This window comes from Diospyros lotus, chromosome 13, assembly GCF_014633365.1.
Source record: "Diospyros lotus cultivar Yz01 chromosome 13, ASM1463336v1, whole genome shotgun sequence".
NCBI classification, from domain to species: domain Eukaryota; kingdom Viridiplantae; phylum Streptophyta; class Magnoliopsida; order Ericales; family Ebenaceae; genus Diospyros; species Diospyros lotus.
Window position 1 is genome coordinate 32,049,473 of NC_068350.1, and position 23,149 is coordinate 32,072,621.

The following is a 23,149-nucleotide window of genomic DNA, read 5'->3' on the forward strand; positions in this document are numbered from 1 at the left end:
TTTGAATTTTCTTCTCTGTTCACTGTAGTTGTTCGCCACCGATTGCGATCGAGGCAGATCAATAATTCTCCAGTTCTGAAACCTCATTTCACTGAATCTGCCAGTTTCAGTGTCACCTTTCAATTCAGAACCAAATTACCCAAAATTCACAATCATCAAGGAGCGTCGGAAAACGCAGCTGAAAATCACCTCCTGTTTTGCCTGCAAAATTTGAATGTGGATTGTCAGAAATTCGCGTAGCTCGCGTGGATCTACTTCGATTATCAGCCTAAGTATACTTGCCTGGAACACTAGAAATCACCTGGCTCTTCGGAATTAGCTACACTGACTCATTGCTCTGATGCGCTAGGATCTCTTGACTCTTAGTCGAGAATTACCTTCAATTTGCTGATAGGATCTATCGTCTCAACATCTGCACTCTGATTATCGCCTAAACCTCCATTCGTTGGAATTCCACTAGATCTATTGGATAATCGATCACCTGAATTCTTAGCACAAGATTTGCTTGTCTGTCGATAATCTACTTGCATGCGTTGGAAACAAGTTTTTGAGAATCAACTGTGTTGGAAAGCAACAATCTATATTAGTCAGAAATTAATTAACAGAGTAAAACTGTCAAGGAACGATTGCTCTGTTTTGATCTATCTCTATCATCGTCGAGTTGATTCAAAATTCACGCCAAGAAAGGTTGGACATTGATAGCTGTGGAACAACTGCTCTGATACCAATTTGTCATGTACCTAGGGTTTAAGAGATAATCGGAAGGAATTGGGGAAGATAGATAAGAAGAAATGGGAGGGAATTGGGGAAGAACAGAAATAGTGAGAGAGATTAGGGAGAACTGAGAGAAAGAGAGGGAAATTGAGAGAGATTGAAATCAGATTTCATTCAATAGTATTCTCCTCTTTTTGAATTAGGTTGTATTAGCCTTATATATTGATCCAATAGCTAAGGTTTGGCACCAATAGAGCTGCCAAATATTCAAATCAAATACAGATGAAGGCAGTTGTCTTTTAGGTTCAAACCGCTACAACTACAATACAATTAAAAAAAATTCATCTGTTATCTAATTACCACTATGTCCTTGGGTCATGACAATCACCTTCACTGCTATCCTGCTAACATGTTTGTAGAATGAACATCTTATCTAAGACTAGCATCCTAAAACATGCCAACAAATCCAATCCAATCAACATGAACTAAGCTTAACCTACCACAGCCTCTGTTGAGTCCAGGTTATCCATGGCAGCATCTGCTTCTGAGGGTAGGAGGGGTCAGTTGTACAACTAGTCAACTTCCCTATAGTTTCTTTGTATGACACAGATATCTCTAGTTATGCAAGCGCTAAAACTTCACAAATTGCAAACAAACATCCAAAACTCTAGCTGAATGTAGAGAAGACTGACAAATGTTGTTGAGCTCAGAAAGAGTGAGTGGCTGGGCATAGGAGGCTGAAAAAGGAAACTGAGCCATGCAAGGGAATTGGATGTTGGAGACCAAAGAACCCTCCTTTACAAAAAATGTATGCCGAACAACGGGATAAAATAAATAATAAATAAAGATTCAAAGCTGTGTTTATTAAACTACTCTTTATGTTTTATTGCAACAGAACTGCTTGAGTTGCCTGCTGGCCACAACTTATATAATGATTACAAAGCTACGGCTACTTTAGGATACCACACATATCTTGTTGTGTTTGGCAAGTATTCATTGTCCAATACATGTTGGACATGGGCACCACACACAAAATGAAGTATGTACTTCCAAGGACCTTATTATCCCTTGATTTGTGAAGTCCAACTTCTTTCCACACCATCACCAAAAAAAAAAAAAAGGGCTGTGCTAAGTGTAAGACCCTAAAACTTGTTAGAGGTTCTTAAACTCAGTAAGAACATATTCTTATTTGTTAGTATGATGCATTTTGTTTGTAGTTAGATTGATTTAGGCGGTTACTTGTTGGCTCATGCACCATCTGTTAGAGCTGATAGTTTCTTGGTTTAAGCCTGTAAGCTCAGTATTATGTAGGGTAAATTGACTATGTACCACCTGAACTTTGGGTATTTTGCTCAGACACTTGCTAAACTTTATTTACAAAAAAAGAAAAAGAAGTGGAAAATTTAAACAGATGTAAGGGATAATTTTAACTTAAATTAGTTTAACTAACTTCATTTTTTTCATAGGGTATGGGGGGTGTCGTGGCCTTTTTGGAAAGTTTAGGTATTGATTTGGCAGAACATAAAATTTCATGGTTGTGTCTGGGCTAAAGACCCAAAGTTCAGGTGATGTAATGTCAATTTACTTGTTGCAGTTAGGGAGGGGGCCTCATAGCTAATTTTGGAAAGTTTAGGGACTCATTGGGCGAATTTTAAAGTTCAAGGGGGCCAAATGATTGAAGTTCAGGCGATGTATGGTTGATAAATCCTATTATGCATTACCAACATGATGCCACTTCAATGAGTGCAGTCCATTATCTTTTAGTAATGCTAGTTTCTGTTCATTCTCAATACTTATTCAACTGACTCTGATGCTATCATTTCCTTAAGGATTCCTTTTTCTGTTCTCATTAATGCTCTCATTAAAATATTAACATAAGGAAAGAAAAGGTGAAAGAAAGAAACAAAAATGTAGACGAAAATTCCTGCCTGTTAATCTAACCTGTCACATTACTAAATTTGAGCAGCCCAGGTATCATGCTACTGATTTTCAATAGAGCTCAAAGCCATGTTCCTTTGAAGATACTATCAATAGAAGATGGCACAGTCCTAAAAGAGTTCAATCATTTACTTCATCGCAACAAGAAGGTTGACTTCATAGAACAATTCAATGAAAAGCTTCTCATCAAGCAAGAGAATGAGAATCTCCAGATTCTAGATGTATGGTTAGCTTTGCTATTTTCGGCATCCTGCTAACAGTCTTATCCATCTCTATCCACGATGTAACTGCCTGTGCTTCTTCACAGGTTCGCAATGCTGAACTTAAAGAAGTTAGCAGGACTGAGTTCATGACTCCATCTGCATTTATCTTTCTCTATGAGAACCAACTGTTCCTGACATTTAGAAACCGAACTGTTGCTGTTTGGAACTTCTGTGGGGAGCTTGTCACTTCATTTGAAGATCACCTGTTGTGGAATCCGGACTGCAATACCAATAACATCTATATTACAAGTGATCAGGATCTTATTATTTCTTACTGCAAGGCTGATTCTGATGATCATTGGAGTAAAGGAAATGGTAACTTCGATATACTTGCTTTTTAATTAGTAAATGGAACCTGATTGCTGTGGCAACTCATGCTTAGAGCTAACAATGGTCCAGAGCCCCTTGTTTACCCAATTCCCTTTCCATGAGTTTTGGACTTAAAAGTCTTAAGCAAATTTGCCTGACCTGGTTGTTGGGAATATTTTTTTGAGGGAAATTTTAGATATGCAGCCTAAGGCCATGGCACCTCATGGCTGAAGCTGGCACTTCTCCAAATCTTCTTGCATGCCCAAACCCTCCCAATTGTTTTTTCTCATTCAAGTTGTCAGAGCCAAATTTGCTTGCCTGGTTATGAAGGATATTTTTAGGAAAATCTGAACACGAATCATGCATTGGTGGTTTCTCAGCCTGGGAACGAGGTGGATTACGCAATACTCACGGACTCTTTTTTTTTTTTTTCTTTTTCCAGAAATTTATGCATTTTAGTTTTGCCATTTAAAACTGTTGGAAAGTTTTGCCATTTGTTGCATTTTATACTGCTAGTATAAAAAGGCGGCCTGCCCTATTATCATTTACTCTTGATTTTTCTTTCTTTATTTATTCGATTCATGCTTCTTGTTTATTCAGTTCTTAATCGGTTTTTCCTTACTCGATGCAGCTGGCTCCATCAATATCAGCAATATCATGACAGGGAAATGTCTGGCTAAAATTAATGCTGCAAATAGCAGTCTGCAACTCGACGAGGGCAACAGTAGTAGTAGCAGCAGCAGGTCAAAGAAGCCCCATCGCCCTTATGATCAGATGAGAAACACAGTTGCAGAGGCACTGGAAGATATTACCGCACTTTTCTATGACGAAGAACGAAATGAGATCTATACCGGCAACCGGCATGGCTTGGTTCATGTGTGGTCTAACTGAATGTCCGTCCTGCAGCATCTGTTACATACATTGGTGAGAAGAATCATTTCATCATGCCAGGCTGCTCTGCTCTGCCCCTACCTCTACCTCTACCTCTACCTCTACCTCAGATGATAAGTTTTTTGCATGTAACACTCTTTTAATAGAAGTGCTTTGATTTGTTTTTGTCTCGTCTTTGGGCTTTCCATTTTCCTTGTGTAGATTGCATATTTGGGATATTCAGGCGGTATGGCTGAGAGAATCAAAGCTTTTTGGGCATCATCTTCCATGACCCAAAACTTCTATGTATATACATTATTTTGATACATACAGAAATGCACTTATTTTGTTCTATTGATCCTAAAAGGTGAGTTTTGAAGCATCAATTCTACATCCAAACCATCCGGACCTTATATGGAAAATGAAGACTCTTCCAATTGGCAACTGTAGAATAGATGTGGTGAAACTCTCTGTGTTGCATCTACTTGGTTTATATGTATCCACGTTTGTGGGTATTCATCTCACATGTGCAACTATTCTTATGCCTGATCATCTTATTTTCAATAAATGTTGCAGTAACTTTATTACACATATTTACTTCTTTTTAACTCGTATGATTACACATCCATTATAGGAAATCATAATTTACGATAATTTTATTTTGTACGCTCAATTGAAGTGACATTCATGCATTGGTATATTATATTGTGTTTTATATCAATATAAATGTATAATATATTAATGTAAATATCATTTTAAGTGTTAAAATTGAGTATTTAAATAATATTTTTTTAATTTATTGTTTACCCAAAAAAAAAATCATACTTTTTACATATTAGTATTTATCACCTGGAATAGTCGTACAATAATTGGTTATATGTTATTCTCTCTAAAACAAAAAATTCCAAGAAAATTAGAAAGAATTTTACAATCACAAAAAATTCTAAGCCCCATTGGGTGGAAATATAAAATGAAATAAAAATAAAATAGAAGGGAGGATAGCATATTGAACTTAATTGAAGTCACCATACTCAATGGCTGAAACTAAAAAAAAAAAAAAATTAAATTCTTTCTAAAACAACACAGATCACACCGGGGTTGTTTTTCACATAAAAATATTGTGTTAGTTTTTGATGATGCGGTGGCTGATCACCCTCTTTCGTCTTTGCCAAAACACCTGTAATGGAGGCGGGGACTCATTCCCCCGGTTCACCTCCGACGATCAAGTCAGATTACCAGATCAAGAATTTCGAAATTATTCCCGATGCTTCAGAATCAAAAAGTTCGATCCCTTGCCTCATCTCGCTCATTTTCTTTTATTCTCGCGCTGAGATAAGGATCCTGGAGAGATCCTCGGGATCTCTATCCCGCTCTTCTCGGAATCTTATTGATAAGGATTCCATAATTGTAACCGCCCCCGAAGAGTTCGGGATAGCTCCTGTCTCCATGATCCTCATCGGGAAGGTTGATCCCGAAGAACTCAGAGAATCCTTGCTGAGCAACAGGCCAATTGGCGTGGTGATACATATCTGCCACGTGTCCCCCCTAGACCCAAGCAAGATAACGTCAGTGAAGTACCTCTTTAGCATACACGTGGCACTGCTGTCAATGGTTGCATGTCCGGGGCATTTGAGTAATTATGGACCCGAGGGTATTCCCCTCATCACTTGCCCTCTCACTCCTCGAGCGTTTCGGTTCGAATGGCTCTAGGAGTGCTGAAGTCTCCGAAGCTCAGCTCCTCTTCCTCCCGAGGGTCGATGTCTACAGGGCCCGAAGAGCTGAGGTACCTTTTTCTCTTGCGTGTGCCTGGAGGGCACAGGTATCGATTTGCTTTGATGTCAATATCCCTTCCCAAGGCGTTGTCCAAACGTTTTCGTCTTTCGAGCCACGCCAAATTTGGGTAGTTAATGCTCATCATTACTTGCCCTTTGGCTTTCTACCTCTATGGTTTAAATAGGGATTTCTTACTCTTCTATTCGTTCCTTCTTCCGACTCCCCTCAGTTTTAGTCTATTGTTGCGCTATCGAGCATTCCCTTTCTCTCCGTATCTTCTTCATTTTTCCTCTCCCATCTCTTTACGATGGCGATTACTAGGTCGGGGAAACTTAACTCAACCGGCGTGGAGCTTGGTAAGTGGGAGAACCACCCGTCCGCCTCCATTCCCTGCCAATGGATGAACGAGTCAGAGTGTCAACAGTTCCGGGAGAGATACAACATCCCCATAGAATGGGAGGTGGAGTTCAACAGCCATCTACGAGCATGCCACCCCATCACCGGTCGCCTCTGCGTCTATAAGTGCGCATTCGATAGGGGTTTTCGCCTACCTTCCCGAGGGAGGGTGATGTCCTTACTCCAACATCTTACCTTTGTTCCAGCCTAGCTGTCTCCCTTTGGATGGCAGTATTTGATGGGCTTCATCATTATCTACCATTTCGGCAATATAGAGCCATTAGGAGCTCTTTCGATTACTTTTTCACTACCAACCATGACCCGGGGGGCTAGATCTCTATCTCACCCAGAATTATAAAGGAGGGTTATCTCTTTACCACCAAAGAGCGCCCTGAACTTGAAATCAAAGCCTTGACACTCATGCAATCCGGAGGATCAAAAGACTCAGACGACTGGAAAGAGCCCTTCGTCTTCATCCATCCTAGATCGTCTGGCTCCCCTCAAGAGATTTGGTCTGCGTGCAATGGGTGGACTTTAGACACTAAGCACAAACATCCAAACCTCGAGGACATTAAAGAACCAGCCGACCGGCTCATAAAGATCAGCTGGAATTGGGAATATGGATGGCTTTCTAACCCGACCCTTACCGAGGCGGGCCTAGATGGTGAAACCTGTAAGCATTAACCACCCCCCTCTTCTCCTCGCTTTCTCCCTTTCATATGATATTTAATTTCCTTCATCTCCCTCTCGCAGTTGAAAATCTTTGGGAGATAACTTATTCTCTTGTCGCGAAAGGGATGGTCTTAGACTTCCCGAGGAACAAGGGTCCTTCTGGCCACTCCGGACGTAAGAAAACATCTGAGAAGGCTCCCAAACCTTCTCCAGGCCAAGGGCTCTCCGCCCCACCTGAGTAGGCTCCGAAGGGTACTAAGGGTAAAAAGTCCTCAGCCTCTTCGTAATTAAGAAAAGTGGTAGAGGGAGACCCCCAGAGCTTCCAAAAGGCTCCGAAGAGTAGCGCTAAGGCGAGCTTGAAGGGCCCTTCCCCGGGTTCCCCAACCTCTAAGAGCAAGGACCTCCTCTCTTCGCAACCACTAGCAATAACAGCTTATGCCCCTACGCCAGACCCCTCCGAAGGCGATACGGAGACCATCGCCCAGGCGCAAGAAGTAGCTTGCATGGAGGTACAGGGAGACCTACCTCTCTAGCAGGTACAGAGCCCATTATAACGCCTCCTAGTATTCCTATCCCTTCTGTCTTTAAGCGGATATTAACATCTCTGGCACCAGAGAAGCGTCCAGGAATGGTCGAGGAGGCTTCTTTGGAGGAGGCTTTCGCAATGTCTGCGAAGGAAATATTAGCAAGACGAACGAAGGGTCGAAGGGTGGATACTACCCCTTCTGCCTCTACAATCCCCACAACTCTGGCCCCCGAGGTCCCTGCTAAGACCTTGGCCCTTTCCAGCATTCCACCAACAGCGGGCGAGCTTGACTACTACGTCGAGATTCTAAGGGTATGATCATACTGTCTTTTCCCTTTGAATTCTTTTTTATGCCAATAAGCCTCGATCCTCACTCTGCTTCTGTTCCTTAGAACCTTAAGGGCTTCCAAGATTCAGTCTCTCGGCGAGAATCCAACCTTCTCGCCCGTATCGCTTCTCTGGAGTCCGAAGTCGAGAAGCTTCGAGGGCTTGAGTCTCTTTCTTTGAAACTGGCAAATCTTGAGCATAGCGTGCATATTCTCACCAAGTCAGTCGAGCTAGCGCAAGAAGAAGCAAAACTTACCAACGAAGCCGAAGCTCAAGCCCGCGAGGATCTGGAGTTGGCTCAGAGAAATATGTTAGAAGCTCAACAAGCTAACTCCAGGCTCGGAGAGGAACTAAACGCTACGAAGGGCGCGGACGACCTGCTCCAAGAGACTATCAAGAAACTCATCTTAGAGTTGAAGGAAGCCAAGAAGAGGCAGGTCGAGGTGTTGGAGTCCTATTCTCGGTGCAATGAAGATCTTCGCACGGCTCATGCCCAGCTTTAATCCGCCCTTAAGGATGCCCGCATGGCTTTTCAAAATGGTCGCGAAGATTTCTGAGGCTCTGAGGCTTATGCTGTAGAATTGGAATGAGTCATTCGAGATGGGTTTGAGCATATGAAGAATCTTACGAATGAGCGCTTCCCGAATCTGGACGTGGACTCCATCCCCTTCAATGTTACCGTCGCTTTATCTTCCTTAGAGTAGATATCTTTGTATTCAAACCTGTTGTTATAATAAAATTTTAGCCTTCTTTCGCCTGACTTTTGAAAATTTTCTTTAAATGTTACCTTACTTAGTTGATTTCCTTTACTCTTTATCGAGGTCTAAAAAAAAAAAAACATCCCTTGGGGATCAAGTCTGATCCTTTTGTTTTTGTCAAAGTTGTCTTTGTTGAGGGTTCGGGCTCTCGAAGGATCACGTCTGATCCCCTTGTTTTCGCCGAGGGTTTGGGCCCTTTGAGGATCACATCTAATCCTTTTGTTTTCGTCGAGGATTCGGACCCCCCGAGGATCACATCTGATCCTTTTGTTTTTGTCAAGGGTTTAGGCCCCCTGAGGACTATCTTTGGTCAGGGGTGTTCCCCTGAGTCTTTTGAGACGAAAAGCCTTTACTTGCTAGGAGAGAAAAATAGGTTTCTTGTGGAGTAACATATGAAAATCATCATAAAGAAAACATTACTAATAGAATTTTCTTAAATTCTACACATTCCAAGCATTTTTAACTAGTATACCCTCGGGGTCCTAGAGTTTGTAAGCACCAGGGCTGAAAGCTTCCATTACCTTAAAAGGACCTTCCCAATTCGACGTTAGCTTATTCGCTTCTCAGGCCCCCCGAATATCTCCTTGTCGTAATACCCAATCTCCAGGAAGAAAATTCTGTGCTCTTACTCTTTGATTGTAGTATCTTTCTATACGTCGATTATAGGCAGCCTGCCGAATCTTTACTTGATCATGAAGTTCATCAAAGAGGTTTAAGTTATCCCTTAGATTCTGCTCATTGGATTCTGGGCTAAAGAGCTCCACCCTTAGTGTAGGTACTCCTATCTCAACTAGGATTAATGCTTCCGAACCATAACCTAGGCTGAAAGGAGTCTTGCCTGTGGATACCTTCACCGTGGTTCGGTAAGACCATAGAATCTTCGACAATTCTTCCACCCACCTGTTGTCTACCTTATCCACTCGTGCTTTTAAACCATGTAGCAAAGTTCTGCTGGCGAGTTCAATTTGTCCGTTGGCTTGTGGATGAGCTACCGAAGTGAACTACTACCTTATTCCCAACTCCTGGCACCATTCTTGGACAGATCGGTCAGTAAACTGAGTGCCGTTATCAGATATTAGTACCCAAGGAATCCTAAAGCGACAGACCACATTCTTCCACAGAAATTGTTTTACACGCCGAGCGGTGATGGAAGCCATTGGTTCGACTTCGACCCACTTTGTGAAATAATCAATGGCAGCTATGATACACTTAATCTGCCCAACTGCTAGGGGAAAAGGCCCCAAGATGTCGATACCCCATTGAGCAAAGGGGCAAGGCGTAGCCAAATGAGATAGGGTGACTGCCAGCACATGAACTAAGTTGGAGGTTCGCCGGCACCTGTCGTAAGTCCTGACTAGCTGCTTTGAGTCCTTCACCATCGTTGACCAATAGTACCCCTACTGAAGAGCTTTTTGGCTGAGGGTTCGACCTCCGATATGACTTCCGCATATGCCTTCATGAATTTCCCTCAAGATATAGTCTGCTTCGCGAGGCCTAATACACTTGAGCAATGGTTGCGAGAATGATCTCCTATAAAGCTCCCCATTAACTAACACGAAGCTTCGGGCCTTCCTTCTAACTTCTTGTGCTTCTGAATCATCCTCGGGGAGTTTCTCCTCTCTTAAGTATAACAACAAAGGATTCATCCAGCTAGGCTCGTCCTTCACACATAGTTGATCAACGACTTCCTTGATACTCTTATGTGGCACGAACTCGATCTGAATTTCTCAGGAGCTTGTAGGAAAAGAGGAAGAGGCAATCCAAGAGAATAGATCAGCTTTTGTATTCATGACCTGAGGAACATACTTCACCTTTACATACTAGAAATGCGCAATAAACTCTCTAACCATAGCTAGGTATCTTGCCATGTGGCCTTTCCGAGCCTCTTATTCCCTATTTACTTGCTGTACTACCAGCTTAGAATCCGAACTCACCTCAACTCGCCGAACTCCTAACTGTTTAGCTAACCTCAATCTTGCCAATAGAGCCTCATATTCAGCCTCATTGTTGGATGCTCAGAACTCAAAATGAAAAGCATAAGGCCATGTCTGCCCCTGCCCATCGGGACTTTTGATCATCAACCCTGCTCCCCCGCCACCCGAGGTTGAGCTCCCATCTATAACCAATATCCATGGCTTTTGATCCTCTTCCGAAGCTTCTAAGGACCTTATCCCTTCAACGATGAAGTTTGCTAATGCCTGAGCCTTGATAGTCGGCCGAGGCCTGTACTCAATATCAAAAGTCGTAAGCTCCATTGCCCATTTCAACATTCTCCCAGAGAGTTCTGGTTTGCTAAGAACTTGCCTCAAAGGTTGGTTAGTAAGCACAATAATCGTATAGGCTTGAAAATAAGGCCGAAGCTTCCTTACCGAGACTATTAAGGCAAAGGCTAGCTTCTCCATGGGAGGATACCGTACCTCCGCTCCTGTTAATCGCTTACTGGCATAGTAAACGGGCCTTTGCCTCTTATCTTCTTCTCGAACCAGCACCGAACTCACAGCTTCCTCGGCTATCGCCAAATAGATATACAACGGTTCTCCTGGCTATGGCTTAGTGAGGATCGGAGGCATGGCTAGATGCTCCTTTATCTTGTCAAAAGCTTCCTGACATTCAGCATCCCATACAAAATTCTTTGCCTTTGATAGGACCTTATAGAAGGGAAGGCCCTTTTCTGCCAAACAAGAAAGGAATCTCCCTAAGGCAGTCATTCTTCCCGTGAGGCTCTGTACTTCCTTGACATTCCTTGGAGTCGACATATCCATAATGGCTTTAACTTTCGCTGGGTTTAGCTCAATCCCTTGGTGGTGCACTATATAACCCAAGAACTTTCCTGCAGAGACGCCAAAAGCACATTTGACAAGATTAAGTTTTACATGAAACTTACGAAGGGTTTTGAAACACTCCTCCAAATCTTTTGGATGATGTTCAGCAACAAGGCTTTTCACCAACATGTCATCTACGTAAGCCTCCATATTCCGCCCGAGCTAGTGCTGAAAAAGCTTATTCACCAGGCGCTGGTAAGTGGCTCCTACATTCTTCAAACCAAATAGCATCACTGTGTAACAGTAGGTTGCCTTATTGGTGATGAATGTCGTCTTCTCCTGATCTTTCAGGTGTAATGGAATCTGGTGATACCCCTGAAAGGCATCCAGGAAACTCATGAGCAAACAACCAGCAATCCCATCAATCAATGCGTCAATTCTCAGAAGGGGGTAGCTATTCTTCGGGCAGGCTTTATTAAGATCAGTGAAATCAATGCAAAGCCTCCACTTGCTCTCTCCTTTAGGCACCAACACGACATTCGCCAACCATTCCAGATAATCAACTTCTCGAATATATTGTGCCTCCGTTAACTTTGCAACTTCCGCCTCAATTGCTCGAGCTCTGTCAGGATCGAAGCTCCGCTTCTTCCGCTTAACAGGTCAGAAGCCCGATGGTATCCCCAATTTGTGCGTTATAACTTCTGGATCTACTCCCGGCATGTCTTGACCAGTCCATGCGAAAATGTCCACATACTACCGAAGGAGTGCCAATATCCGACCCCTTAATGGGTCTTTTAACTCCGCACTCATCCTTATACAACGATCTGGTCAATCTTTCTTTAGAGGTACTTCTTCCAATTTGTCGATTGGCTCTACTGTTTTCGGATCCTTCGACCCTTCCAACACAAAAATGACCTCTTTCAGGGGGATCCTCTCCCTTCTTTTCTCAGGAGTCCCTTCGGGGACCAAGAGCTTCTTCTTGTGATGCTACCTCTTTTTCCCCCGCATCCCTTGCTATGCCTATGGAGGCCATATAACATTCGCGGGCTGAGCACAAATCTCCTCGCACCTCGCCTATCCCGTTGACCATAGGAAACTTCATCATCATATGATGTGCTAGGAATAGCCCGAAGGGTTTTGAGGCCCGATCTTTCGAGGATCATGTTATAGGTCATAGGTACATCTGCTACCAGGATATCCAGCATGACTTGGGAGGTTCGGGAAGCTTTCCCCACAATTAGCGGAAGTTGAACGACCCCTTCCGAATATACAGCCTCCCCGTCAAATCCCACCAAATGAACCCTTGTTGGCTTCAACTGTTCCATTTGGTACCCATGCCGAGGAAGGCTTAGCAATACAAAATTTCTGAAGAACTTCCCGGATCCACGAGGATCCGCCGAAGCTCCTACTTTCTGAGCCTGGCTGTTATTACCAGCAGATCATTTTGATTCGGGTACTCGGGGAGGTCATTATCTGAAAAAGAGATCGTCTCAACACACCTCGACCTTTTCAGTCCCCCGGCTCGACTACTAGCACCTTTTTCACCCTTCACTATTGGGACTTCCCCAGCGACAAGCGTATGGAATACTGGAGGCTGGGGATGATCACCCTCCACCCGCTGCAATCTCTCTCTCCGAGGTGAATGCCGAGTATGATCTCGTTCATTTGCCTGATCCCTCTTAGGGGGACTCCGTGACCGCGACCATCGGTCTTTCCTCCTTCAGGAATCAACTTCCATGGCTACATAATTCCTTAGGAAACCTCGGTTGATTAGCTCTTGGATCTCTTCTTTTAATTAGTGACATTCCTCCGTATCGTGGCCATGATCCCGATGGAAGCGACAGTATTTATTCCGGTTCTTTTTATCAAACGGTGCTTTTATCGGCCGAGGTTTATTCAGATAGTCTTTGCCCTCAATAGTGGCAATGATCTCCGCTCTCAGGGCATTCAAAGGGGTAAAACCACTCGAGTCCCACCGAGGATGATGCTTTTCCTTCCGATCCTCGTTCTTCCTCTCTTCGGGGTGCTTCTTTTTCTCCTTCTTCTCTGCGTGCTCTGCCCTCTTCGTTTGCATAACCTCTTCGGCATTTATGTACTTCATAGCACAGCCTAAGATGTTCGTGAATGTGATCGGGGGCATTTTGGCTAGCGACTGGGCAAAAGGGTCGGCCCTTAGGGCATTCTGGAATGCCACCATAGCCACACTGTGATCAAAGTTCTCAATGCTCAAAGCTTCCATATTTCAACGCGAAACGAAGTCTTTCAAAAGTTCTCCCTGGTTCTGCTTCAAACTAACGAGAGCCATGGTGAACCTTCGATGCCTCCGAAGAGGTGCAAAGTGGGCCAGAAAACTACCCCGAAGTTGCATAAAACTTGCTATGGAGTGGTGGGCCAAGTTAGAATTCCAGGCACGCGCGTGCCCTTCCAAGGTTCCAAGAAGACTGTACACCACATTGCGTCAGAGGCATCCTGCACCATCATATGAGAGGTAAACAGATCGAGGTGATCTATCGGGTCGGTGGTCCACGTATAGGGCTTAATGCTCAGAATGCAAAGACGCTCCGACGGTATGGCAACCATGATCTCTGAACTTAAGGGCTGATTCACCATTGTCCCCTGAGTCTCACCTAACTTCGGCTTCAGGGCTGCAATCTTCTCTTCTAAATGATGCAATCTCCTCTCTGTCGCTGCTGCGCATACGACATGTCAGAAGATTCGGCTGCCTCGCCGCGTCCGTCATCTTATCCAGGCCTCCGAGGATCCACCTCCCGCGGGTAGGTCTCCTCCTCCCTCAGAGGTTCTTACCTGTCCTCCGCCAGAGAATGTTGGGCTTGCTAGTGCTGGCAATCCAAGAAGCCAGTGAATAACTCCGTCAATCACTGAACCTGATTTTTCAAGAGCGTGATCTGATCCCGCTGGGAAGGAGGACCTTCTAGATTACGGTCTCTCCCCGGCGGACTCCTTGGAGGGTTTTGCTGGCTCGGCTCTGGGGCAGGGTTACCCCCAACAGCTCGAGACTGCTGCCTCCTCGTCGCCATTGAAACAAAGAAAATTGCTAGAATCGTCACAAGAAGTTGTGCTAGAGAAACAGAAAAGAAAATGCCTCGGCCCCACAGTGGGCGCCAATTGATGATGCGGTGGTCGATCCCCCTCTTCCGCATCTGCCAGAACACCTGCAATGGAGGCGGGGACTCGTTCCCCCGGTTCACCTCCGATGATCAAGTCAGATTACTAGATCAAGAATTTCAAAATTATTCCCGATGCTTCAGAATCAAAAAGTTCGATCCCTTACCTCCTCTCGCTCCTTTTTTTTTATTCTCACGCTGAGATAAGGATCTTGGAGAGATCCTTGCGATCTCTATCTCGCTCTTTTCGGAATCTTATTGATAAGGATTCCATAATTGTAATCGCCCTCGTAGAGTTCGGGATAGCTCCTTTCTCCATGATCCTCGATGGGATGGTTGATCCCGAAGAACTCGGAGAATCCTTGCCGAGCAACAGGCCAACTGGCGTGGTGATACATATCTGCCACGTGTCCCCCCTAGACCCAAGCAAGATAACGTCAGTGAAGTACTTATTTAGCGGACACGTGGCACTGCTGTCAATGGTTGCATGTCCGGGGTATTGGAGTAATTATGGACTCGAGGGTATTCCCCTCATTAGTTTTGTATTTGCTTCAATTCTCAGTTTATTGTTCCTTTGTGCATGTTTCTCTTCACAACATGATTACACTCTCTAGTTCAACAAAACACAACAAACCAACACAATTAATATCATACCTACATGCTTTAATTGGGACCCAATTTTAACCCAATTACATTTTTTACCCAACTAATTTAAAACCCATCATCCCGATTACCCATTCCAACCACCCAAAGTTTATTTAATTACCCCAAGCTCAAATTTCATACCATTTAAGACCAATTTTCTTGCCTTCAACCCAATTCTTTAGAACCTAAATCCAACTCCTTACAAACTAATTAAACCCAACCACTAATTCACCACTCTAATCATAGCCTAAGTCACAAGATAAGCTCTTAGGTGCTTCCTTTTAATGTTGGTTAAATTTTTTCCATTGGAACTTGATTATAACTTATATAATTAGGGAAAATTTCTAAAATTGCATGGAAACAAGAAAACCCTTAATCATGTGACTCTAAAACTTGTGCTACATGTGAGCTTTACCATGTGGTCATATAAATTGTTCTTTCAAAATTTTTACCAATGGAGATATTATTTTCTTTTTAGGAGTTTGTTTTACAATTTGACCAACTTTATGATATTTGAATTCCCAAACTTGGTTGAGTGCCAAGTATGCTAAGTGGATAGAGTTCTTAAATGCGTATACTTTGGTTCTCAAGCATTATTTTGGTGTTGAGAATTAGGTGGAAGATGGCCTTACTAGGATCATAGCTACTTTTAACGTTATGAACACAAAGGTAATATGTTTTGATAAATTGAAAGATGAGCATGCCTATTATCTTAACTTTTTTGCATCATTTATGAGGAAGTTAATTAGGGTAACTGCCATGAGTTAGTTGATTTTGTTGTCCAAGAAGGCTACTTGTTTAGGGATACTAGGTTATGCATTCCCTATGCATCATTTAGGGATTTCATTGTGTGGGAGTAACATTCTAGGGGATTAGTTGGTCAGTTAGGGAGGGATAAGACCATTGTCTTACTTGCTAATAAGTTTTGTTAGCCTTCCTTATAATGTGATGTAGTTAAGATAGTTTCCCAATGTCACACTTATCAAGTCGGTAAGGCTATAAGAGGAAGAATGTCAAACTTTACAGTACTCTTCCTTTGCCACACCAACCTTGGAAAGATTTAAGTATGGGTTTTGTCTTAAGTTTTCTTAGAATATTTAGGGGCCATAATTCTATCTTTGTTTAGGGTTAAAAGGCCATAATTCTATCTTTGTTTAGAGATCACAATTCTATCTTTGTTATTGTTAATAGGTTCTCTAAAATGACACATTTTATTCCACATAGCAATTGTGTTGATGCTTCAAATATTGCTAAGTTGTTCATTAGGGAGGTTGTCAAGTTGCATGGTTTACCTAGTTTAATTGTGTCAAACATGTATGTTAAGGTCATGAGTAATTTCTAGAAAACCCTTTGCAAGATTTGTGGTATTGAACTTTTGTTTTCTTTTGCATTTCAACATATACTAGCAGTCAAACAAAAGTTATTAACAGTAGTTTGGGTGATTTTCTTAGGCGCATTATAAAAGAAAAATTAGGAGTTTAGGATTTTGTGCTTCCAACCATTGAGTTTACTTGTAATCATATTATCCATAGATCTACTGGTGTTAGTCTCTTTGAGTAGGGGTGTGCATTCGGTTATAACCGAATCGAACCGCCCAAAAATTACGAACCGAACCGAACTGACCAGCATATAATAACCGAACCGAACCGAACCGACTAACCCCACTAACCAAACTAACCGAAACCTAAATCATGATAACCGAACCAACCTAGAATACTAAAGAGACCGAACATCTGTTACCGCCAGCCACCTGGTCGGCCGGTGATTCCAATGATCGGAACCGATCATTGGATTCCCCCAACCATGGTGATTCACATATCAAAAAATGACTTTGATCGGACGATTGATTTTTTGTAGATATAAAAATTAATTCCATAGTTAACAAACTCAAACAAGTTTATGGAAAAATAGAAGTTGCCAAAAACTTACAAAAGGGTGAGCACAGTGGTGGAAATCGGATGAGAGAAAGATGCACTCGTCGTAGGCGTTGAAGTCGGCGTTGCTGTGTGACTGTGTTAGAGGTCCAAGTCAGCGTCAGAGGTAGAGAAGAAGCATCGCATCGGCGTTGACGACGGCATCGGAGGGGGCGATGGTGCCGCTGTGCGGGAGAGTCGGAGACGATGAGGGCGAGCAAACGGAAGGACCAAGGATCGGTTCGGTCCTTCTGCCTTCTGGGTCTTCTCTTTTCTCTGATCTACGAAGTACGAATCCTCGAAGAGCAAGAGCCTTCATCTTCATCTTTGTCTTCTCCATCGGTGACGACGATGTCTTCTCCAGCGGCCAGATCTAGGATGAAAATGAAATGAAATGGCGAGGGAGATGGAGAGGAAGAGAGAGAGTGACGAAGAGAAAATGAAATGGCAGTGAGACATGGGGTGTTGCACCCGCATGGGGGTGGGGGGGGGGTCACGGTTCGGTCCCCGCGGGGATGGGGGGTTTGGTTTATTCCACGGTTTAGTTCGGTTTTGGACTATTTTTATCAAAATAATCGAACCGAACTAAAAAATCGATTTTTTTTTTTAAAATAAATAACCGAAACCGAACCGAACCGATCGAACTAGTAGATTCGATTCGGTTAAATCAATTTATCTGATTTTTTGCACACCCCCATCTTTGAGTGTGTATATGGTTATAAGCCCTATGGTCTCATTGACCTTATGACAATTCCACCTAATGCTCATATTTTTTAGCCAATTAAATATTTTGGTTAACATATTTTAGATTTGTATGTTGAGGTTATGCGTAAACTTGGAATAAGCAATGTTGATTATAAGCTTGCTAATGATGTACATCGTAGGGATAAAGATTTTAATGTAGGTGACTAGGTAATGTTTGAATCCGTCCAAAGCATTATCCTAACATTCTTTTAAGAAATTACATCCTTATGCCATTGACTCATTCCCTATTATTCAAAAGTTTGTTTTAATGCATATTTATTAGATCTGTCTAATTATATGAGTATCATTTATGTCTTTAATGTGGAAGATTTGACACCTTGTTTGAAGCACCTTTGATCTTTTTATTTTGCATTAGGGTCTTTCCATAGATTCTCCTGTTTCCCATACTTCTCTTCCATTTTCGACAAAGGATTTTCCATCGATAAAGATTGAAACAAATTTGGATGAAGAGATTGTCATTCCTTCACATAGTGATTTTCATTGCTATTTAGTTAAGTGGCAAGGATGACTTGCACTGTGATGTATATGCTTTAGCTTTATCGATTTTTCCGAATGATATCCCTAGTCTAACTCATCAATGTTGGGTTCTTTTACACGTGGAAAATGCATGCGTAGAAAGAGTTTAAGATGTGTTTATGTTTGTACTTATGTCTGAGAATTGTTTTTTTTTTTTAAATTTTATATTACATTGACCGCGCACGCATACATACATATATATATATATATATGTTTGTCTTTATTCATATCTTAAGTTATTATATATTGAACATAAATTAAAAATTACGATAGAATTTGTGTTAAGTTGATTGAAATGTTTGATAATAAATTATAAATATGTGTAGAATATGAATTTTATAATAATTAAGATATTACAGTTAGAATATGACTAAATATGAAATAATAAAACTAATTATTTTCAGGTATGATTGGCATTTATCTAAAATGAGATGTACCGGGTTAAGATGATTATGTGATGTAAATAGAAAAAAATCGATGTATGCTGCCGTAAGGTGAATAAATAAAATAAAAATATTTTTAATAAAAAAAATTGGAGGAAAGCTAAAAAAAAAAAATCATAACCAAAAAAAATTCAATTATTTCCTTTGCTGAGTATATTTTATCATTAATTATCATATATTTTGGAATTTAATATAATTTATTTTCAGTTTTATAAAAAAGGAAAAGCTTTAGGTAATAAAATTCAGACTTATTACATAATATTTCAAACACAAATTTTAATTGAAAAATATAAAAATATTGAAACGGTGAAAGAAAGGCTGACTTAGTTACGACTAGATATAGAGTGTCTGTCATATATATAATATTAAGGTTTCGGCAAACTGTTTTCTCTGTAGTGAGAACGATCCGACCTTCTACTGCTACTCTTTCGTAGCTCTGAAGAATCTCAACTCATCAATCTGTAGTTTTCGCATATCTGCGTACATACTGTTTCTCTTGCTTCTTCGTCTATATCAGTGTGGTATATATATATATATGTGTGTGTGTGTGTATAGGGGAAGATTTATTGAAGCTTGAGATTGCTGTGTCTGAATTGGGGTTTTTTTTTTTTTCTCTCCAGCTGGTTACGGCTGAATTAGGAAGAAAAGTTTGTAGAAGAGGAAGATGTGTGTTTTGAGGGGGAAAATTTCCAGCTGGTTTCGCAACATGCACTTGACGGTTCGTTTCATTTCCCCTCTCCCTTTCTGATTTATCTTTCCGCGCTGCTTGCTCTTCCTTTTCTCGGTGTGCTATTTCCGTTTTTAGGACTTGGTATGAGAAGTGTTGTGGAATCAAAACTTCACTTAGATTTAATTTATATTGCTTTTTAAGACGGCCTCCAAGGTTTAAAACGTGGAATCAGTCTCCATTCTTCTGGTAAGGATGGGTGCATGTTGGATTTGGACACCCAGTTTACTTACTGGAAGTAACTATTGGACATTGATATGCTTAAACTAATGTGGTAACACTTGTTTGCAAGAATGATAAAAATTATATTTTCGCAAGGTCCACAGATTGAAGATCCATTGCTGAACTAACTTATTTTCGGTTTTAACATTTTAAAAGAAGGAACCAATCTGAAGTGCTTGTTGGCAGGTAAAGGTTGTACCTCCTTTTAGTGCTTCAATCTCTTGCACTTTTTGATGCTAATAATTTCATTCAACAAACTAAATAGTTGGTCAAAATCCTTTTATTTTGGTTCCCAAGATGGACATATTCAATATAACATACTATTTCATTGTCCCTTTAGCATGTGTGAATTTTTAAAGACCCTTATTCCAGTGTTTTTAAAGGTGTTAAGTGCACTCAAGTGCAAAGGCCCCCGAGGGCAAGCATGTGCTCAATCGGAAAAAAAGTGCAAATATTAGAAAAAATAAAGAGATAATAGTTACAAGCTCCCCCCGAGGGCAAACTGCATTCCAGTTCCTATGCGCCAGAAAGTGGTGCTTTGGCATCTTGGAACACCATAGAATGTGCCCCAATTCGCCTAGATTGGAGATCCAAATTAAAGAGAATGGTAGAGAGAGATGTCATAGTGATTGGTATCGTTGTGTTGTCTTTGAGGCTTTTATGCCATCTCAACTCAATAAAAAATATCTAGAGCGAGAATGAGGGAGGAATGGAGGCAAGGAAAAAAGAAAAAAAGCACTAGAACTGCACTTTGCACTTTATTTGTGCTTAAGCTCACTTGCTACAACACCATGCATGCTCAATTGAAACAAGTGCAAAATTAAAAAAAAATAAAGAGATAATATAATAGCTACATTAATTACTAGATAATGCTATCAAGACAAAAATTTGTGCTAAAAGACAATGTTCTAAAATGCGCTAAGCGCTAATTGGGTGCTAAGCTGGGGCCTAGTGCCTAGGGCGCCTTGGCAACGCCTAGGAAAAAGGCTGCTCGCTAGGGAACATTGCTAGTTGCTACAGCAGCAAGGAGCAATGTTTTTTACTTTTTTATCGGAGGCGGAGAAAGATGGATACATATCGGAGGAAGACGAGATCGGCGACGAGAGAGGACGACCAACATATGAGATTGACGACGATGAGAGAGAACGACCAAGAGATGAGATTAGCGGTGATGAGAGAGAACGACCAATAGACAAGATCGATGGCGGCGGTGAACGACCAAGAGACGAGATCGACGGTGGTGGCGAGACAAAGACAGAGAAACGACCCGCGACCAATGACCAAAGAGAGAAAGGGAAAGGGGAAATAGGTCGGCCCAGGCTGCGCACAACCTAAGCAGCCCAGGCCGCGTGTGAACTAGGCGGCTAGGCACTGCTGTGGCCTGATTAATCGGGCCGGACACGTAGGGGTGTCGAGCTGCCCTTAATTGCGGTGGCCAGTGGCTGCCTAACGCCTAGGCGGTCGCTTAGGCCGCATTTTCGAACACTGCTAAAAGATAATAAAAGAGGTTCTTTTAATTCATTTTCAATGATTTATCTAGATTAAGAAAGTCTTCTTCATCTTTGGAGTTATAGTTATCATCTTCCTCGTTGGTGCTATCTAATTGACTTTTTCAACCAAAGCTGGCTTTGAACTAGAAGTTTAAGTTGGTGTTGCAGTTGTTGCATTTTCTCTTTTGTGATCAAATTTTGGGAATGTAAAGTATTACACTATTACTTAGTTCTTAATTGTGAACATAATGGATTATGAAGCATTTATTTATAGTTTCTTTTTACTTACAATACATTGTAGTTTTTCAAGTAGCATGCAAACTAAGCTTACCCCTCTCAATCACAAAAATAAGAAAGGACATACCTCATTCTTATACTCATAACTATACCATGACCTAAAACACAACTTTGTCGAAAAATGTAAGGATGAGCAGGCTATTGGTTTTGCTGAGAAGGCGGACATTGTTTTTGGTGAATTTAGTATTTGTTTGCAATGACAATGTTACAATGGATGCATGACTACAACCAAAAGGGGGGGGGGGGGGGGGGGGAAGAAAAGGCAAGGCGGAATTAAAAGTGAGATTATACGTATTAAAGTTGCAGTGATGCCTATTGAATATAAGATGACAAGACGGGATTAATATGGTTTGGACGTGTAAGAAGAAGACTAGTGTACACATCTATGAGATGAGTGGATGGAACGAAAGAAGTTTGTAGTAAAAGGTGATGTCAGGACCCAAGGGTTTATTAGGGCTAAAACAGTAATTAGCCTATTTTACATTTTACTTATATTTTCCTCTAGTTTTATTTTTCTGTTGATTTGTTATTTTTGTAAAGTAGCTATACAAAGCTATTGAAGACTGTTTGTAGGATATGTTTTTAATGATAATTGAATTCAACCATTTCCCCCCCATCAATTCTCTCAATTTCCCTTTGAATTCTCTCTTGATCTTTCTGATTTCTCTGTAATCCTCCCCCAATTCTTGCTATATTTCCCTCCATTTCAGTTTGATTCCCCCTCGATTTCTTCCAATTTCCTATCAAAACCCTAGGCAAACCCTAGGTACATGACAATTTGGTATCAGAACTTTGGCAATTTTTATTCATGTGAAGGCGAGGCAAACTAGCAGATTTCTGACTGTCGATTTTGCTGCGATCACATCCATAACAGTTCCTTAGCTTTAGGTTTCTTCTGCTTGTGCAATTTCGACTATTCTGGGTGATTTACCGTTGAATTCTAACAGCAACCTCCAGTAGCAGATTTGGAACGGGCATGTATCTCTCGGATCAAATTTCGAAGGAGAAGTGAGAGGATTGTCTCTTGACTAAGAGTGTTGGTAATTTTGTTTGGAATTGAAGACGAGTGGGCTAGGCTGTTCCAATTGTAATTCCGACAAACTGCCTAACCACGACAATTCTCTACGGTTTCTCTGTGATCAAATTTTGGTTGATTCCTCAATTCTGACTTTCCTAGTGGTAGAATTCAGAGAATGATCCGATCCAATTCTTGAATCCACTGTAAAGTGTCGATCCTCAGCTACTGTGTGAGTTTGACGGAGAGGTAGATTCGTATTGGATCTGTAGAATCAGTAGTGGATACGAAGTTGGATAGTGCTTTCAGTCCATTGCGAGAGGAGATTAGTCACACGCTTGAAATTTAGGATGAATTTAGAAGTTGGATGATGGACCAATACACGATAATTTTCGCTAGACAGAATCATGTTAGACTACTTGCTTGTTTGCTTTCTAGAGAATGTTTCGATCCAATTATTATAGGGAAGCTACCAGATTCTATTATTAATCCTTACTCTCCTCGAAGAATTGGATCAAATCCTATTTCAGTTGGAAATCCTTTCCCTACTTGTCCACAGAATCAGAACTCCATGGTCAAATATCAGAGTTCAACTCAGGAAGACAAACTATTTTTTACAAAAATGGATTTTGGAATGTTTAAGGAAGAAAATAGTAATAAGAAGGACGTTGTTAATGAAGCAT

The 23,149-nt window shown here is 41.5% G+C and overlaps 1 protein-coding gene across 9 annotated transcripts in view; it reads left to right on the forward strand.

The window, feature by feature from the left end:
* Positions 1–23,149, forward strand: part of LOC127789133 (uncharacterized) — an 87,339-nt gene that overhangs the window by 14,532 nt on the left and 49,658 nt on the right. For 4 of the 9 annotated variants that reach the window (XM_052317920.1, XM_052317923.1, XM_052317921.1 and 1 more), the window contains 3 exons: positions 2,681–2,873; positions 2,960–3,230; positions 3,856–4,460. The exons of 1 other annotated variant lie outside the window; for it this stretch is intronic. In XM_052317920.1, coding sequence (XP_052173880.1) covers positions 2,681–2,873; positions 2,960–3,230; positions 3,856–4,115 — 724 coding nt within the window. In that variant the 3' untranslated portion in view covers positions 4,116–4,460. Of the gene's footprint in view, positions 1–2,680; positions 2,874–2,959; positions 3,231–3,855; positions 4,461–19,075; positions 19,237–19,335; positions 19,434–23,149 lie in introns of those variants that run through there. 4 more of the 9 variants (XM_052317929.1, XM_052317926.1, XM_052317927.1 and 1 more) reach the window with 3 other exon arrangements.